Source organism: Stomoxys calcitrans, chromosome 4, assembly GCF_963082655.1.
Source record: "Stomoxys calcitrans chromosome 4, idStoCalc2.1, whole genome shotgun sequence".
In the NCBI taxonomy this organism is placed as follows: domain Eukaryota; kingdom Metazoa; phylum Arthropoda; class Insecta; order Diptera; family Muscidae; genus Stomoxys; species Stomoxys calcitrans.
In genome coordinates, this window is record NC_081555.1 from 43,996,674 (window position 1) to 43,999,778 (window position 3,105).

At 38.2% G+C, this 3,105-nt stretch overlaps 1 protein-coding gene across 1 annotated transcript; it reads right to left on the bottom strand.

The window, feature by feature from the left end:
* Positions 1-1,251: 1,251 nt before the first annotated feature.
* LOC106080758 (mediator of RNA polymerase II transcription subunit 18) lies at positions 1,252-2,184 on the bottom strand. The gene is made up of 2 exons (XM_013242283.2): positions 1,997-2,184; positions 1,252-1,933 (listed from the first exon to the last, which is right to left on the bottom strand). Exons 1-2 carry the CDS (start codon positions 2,119-2,121, stop codon positions 1,411-1,413), a joined length of 648 nt encoding a protein of 215 aa, XP_013097737.1. The 5' UTR covers positions 2,122-2,184; the 3' UTR covers positions 1,252-1,410.
* Positions 2,185-3,105: the final 921 nt, after the last annotated feature.

Consider the following 3,105-nt stretch of genomic DNA (forward strand, 5'->3'; position numbering starts at 1 on the left):
GTTTTTCAAACAAATAAAAATTTTTCCAAAAAATTGTGACATCTCTGCACAATTTAGCCAGTTCCGTGAGATGGAAAGGTACTCAAGATAATAAAACTCCGAATGGGGATTACAATTTGACTATTTCCTCCATGCGATAATCCCTGGGTAACGCCAATGATAGTAATAAAAATTTCGTAAATTTTCCAAATATGTGTCAAAATTAGGTCCTTCCCGGGTCAAGATTGCGGACTTTTGTGTGCATATTTGTAATTTACTAGTCAATACCTTTCAATTGATACCCATATTGCCTAGGTTAAAACACAAATGAAATTATTTCTGAACCATGGTCCTTTTCAGTTCCATATGAATAGTTTTTTTTTATCTGTTATCTACTTTCAAAATCAAGCCATAAAGATTCCGCATCGGAGGAAGCTCTAATGAAGGTTGCGTATGATGGAATGCTCTATAGCAGTGTCGGGCAAATAGACACACAATGGGCTTGGAAATATTACGCACACTAGCACATGTGCCCAACACTGCTCTATAGGTATACAGTTATCCCAGTACGGGATAACTTTGAAACCATTCAGCTTGGAACTTTAAACTCTGATCCGTGTGGTGTTCATCGCTATCGGGTTCGACGGGTTGCGGATAGTGCAATGTTCCATACGGAGTAGCTGCAACTACAGTCATAGAAAATCGGATAGTCTCAGTGAAAGGGGCGGGCGGCACCGGCTTTTGATTAGATACTGTGTGCCTATAATGCTCGATATGACAAAGCGAGTTATTGGCGTCTTTAAATAAGCAATGACCATAACATTCCTGCGGCGATCGGTCCTATGGATCGGAACGAGCCTGCTCACCTATAGGAAGGAGTTTGACGAGGATGGCTGCTACAACAACAACATAGCAGCTGCAATTTGTATCGACTGGAGAGTCTGTGTGAGAGACCGGGTGTCGTCGGCTATCGCCTTTAAATAACCAATGACCATATTTAGCGGCGATCGGTCCTATGGACCGGAAGGAGTTTGCCCACCTATAGAAGCTTCACGAGAATCGCTACCTTCACATGAAAATATGTGACTACATCAACAGTGTTGGCAGCTATAATACGGAAACTATAAAGAAAATAGGCAACAGACCTCTACGTCGACAAGAAGTCTAGAGACGAAAACTAACCTGATTTAGACAGACTAGAGGACTTAAGGGATTTATCGACTTTAAATTTAATAGGACCTTAGACCAATATTTCAAAGTGCTACAAACGGATTAGGTAGGTCAGACCCAGTTGAACATGATGATCCTCGTATATATATTTAAAATCTAAAACTTTTCAAGTATATGCTCTTTTTATATGTATAAATATTTTTAACTTGACTATTTATGGGTTCTAAAGAAGATGTAGACAATGCTTTAAAGAGATGAGTTCTATGGAATATTGCCTAGCCTTTTGCAATCTATTTTTTCCAGATGCACCAATGGCTTCAACTGTTCGGCAAAGATACGCATTTCGTCTCCAATGGCATCCTGACCAGTGGGAGCCAGAACCGATAACTCAACTAAATAACTATTACATACTGGCTCACTGTCATGCTGCTTTCCGGGAACTATTTTGAGAATCTTTGCAACGGTTATCTTCATTCGACCTTTTCTAAACAGGAAACCTTGGCTAACGTACTCAAAATCAATGCGACATCCTAGCTCATTTAAGAACTCCAGAACAGTAGACGTACACCCCACATCAATACTTGACCGCACTAAAGTCGGCCTAGACCGATCTAATTCCGGTTGTCCAATGTATCGTAACTGAAATGGAACGTCCCGGTCCAGCGCACGTCGAACACGAACTTGCAACGGCACATGCTGATTGGGCTGCCTCATGCTCATGCACACTTCCAAATCATGAAATGTTTCTGGAACATTTTCCACATTATCGCATAAACCACGAAGCCTGGTGAAAGTGAAATACTATGTTTAAATTCAAAGAGTTGCTTTAGGAAGCGGCCGGTCATACCTGTGAATTAAGTGGTCAACAGCAGATGCAATAATTGAACCTTGTAATAGATACTCCTGGTTTGGAACAATTTTATTATGCAGAGCCTGTGACAAGGATTCCTTTGAAGATGCAACCTGAGCCATGGTTTATTGTTAATGTTATTAAAAATGTATGCATTTGTTTGCACAGGGGCAAAATTATCAATATTTAACCCAAACCTAAAATAAAATTGTAGGCGTCAATAACTGGCATTATTCAAGGCAAAGTACAAGACATTTGTTATGGCCAATTTAAACGATACATCAAATGTTTCTTCATTTGTAATGGCTTATTTCAATCCTATCTGCTGTAATCAAGATATATTCATTTACAGGTAGTGGCAGTTGTTGGCCAACAACAAAATATTGAGTGCACCTATCTGTCAAAATCAGTTATTAGTACAACTATGATTTTCAGTATGTTACTAGTTAGCGCCATTTTCGTTGTTTTGTGTGTAATAGTACTTAAGCATAATACACCCACACAACCATAGCGAAATAATTAAATCATTTGTACAACAAACCCAAATCATATGGTGCAATCCGCCATCAATCTGATTGACATTTTGCCAGCAAACACAAAGAATTTTATGTACGTGTGAGTACTTGAGCAAAGAATATACGAGAAAGAAGATGACAACAAAGAGAATGCAAACAAAAAGAGACCACCTTTTTAAATCTGCCTTGCCACACAACCAAAACTCGTTGACAGATAGCGCACTTCGCGAGAAAGAATTGTACTCAGCTGTTTACGGTACACTACCTTGCAGTTATGTCATGGTTGAAATCAGATGCATTAGATAAAATTCCAGTATCACAACTCTGTAACTTACAACGAACATCGTTTAGTTAAATATATCGACAAAAAATCGTTTGCACTTAGGATTATATTATTCTCTAATTCCTCGTTAACAAAAATCGTTATATATTTTTTCTCTCTGGCAAATAACCAAAAAAAATCGAAAACACAAGGAGGAATCGACAAAAATAATAAATAATTCTTCGCCTGAAATTCTTCTTTTATTAATTTAAAAACATCACAAATTTAAATAAAATCTCCACAATTAAACCCCGTTTACTCTGCTCTTT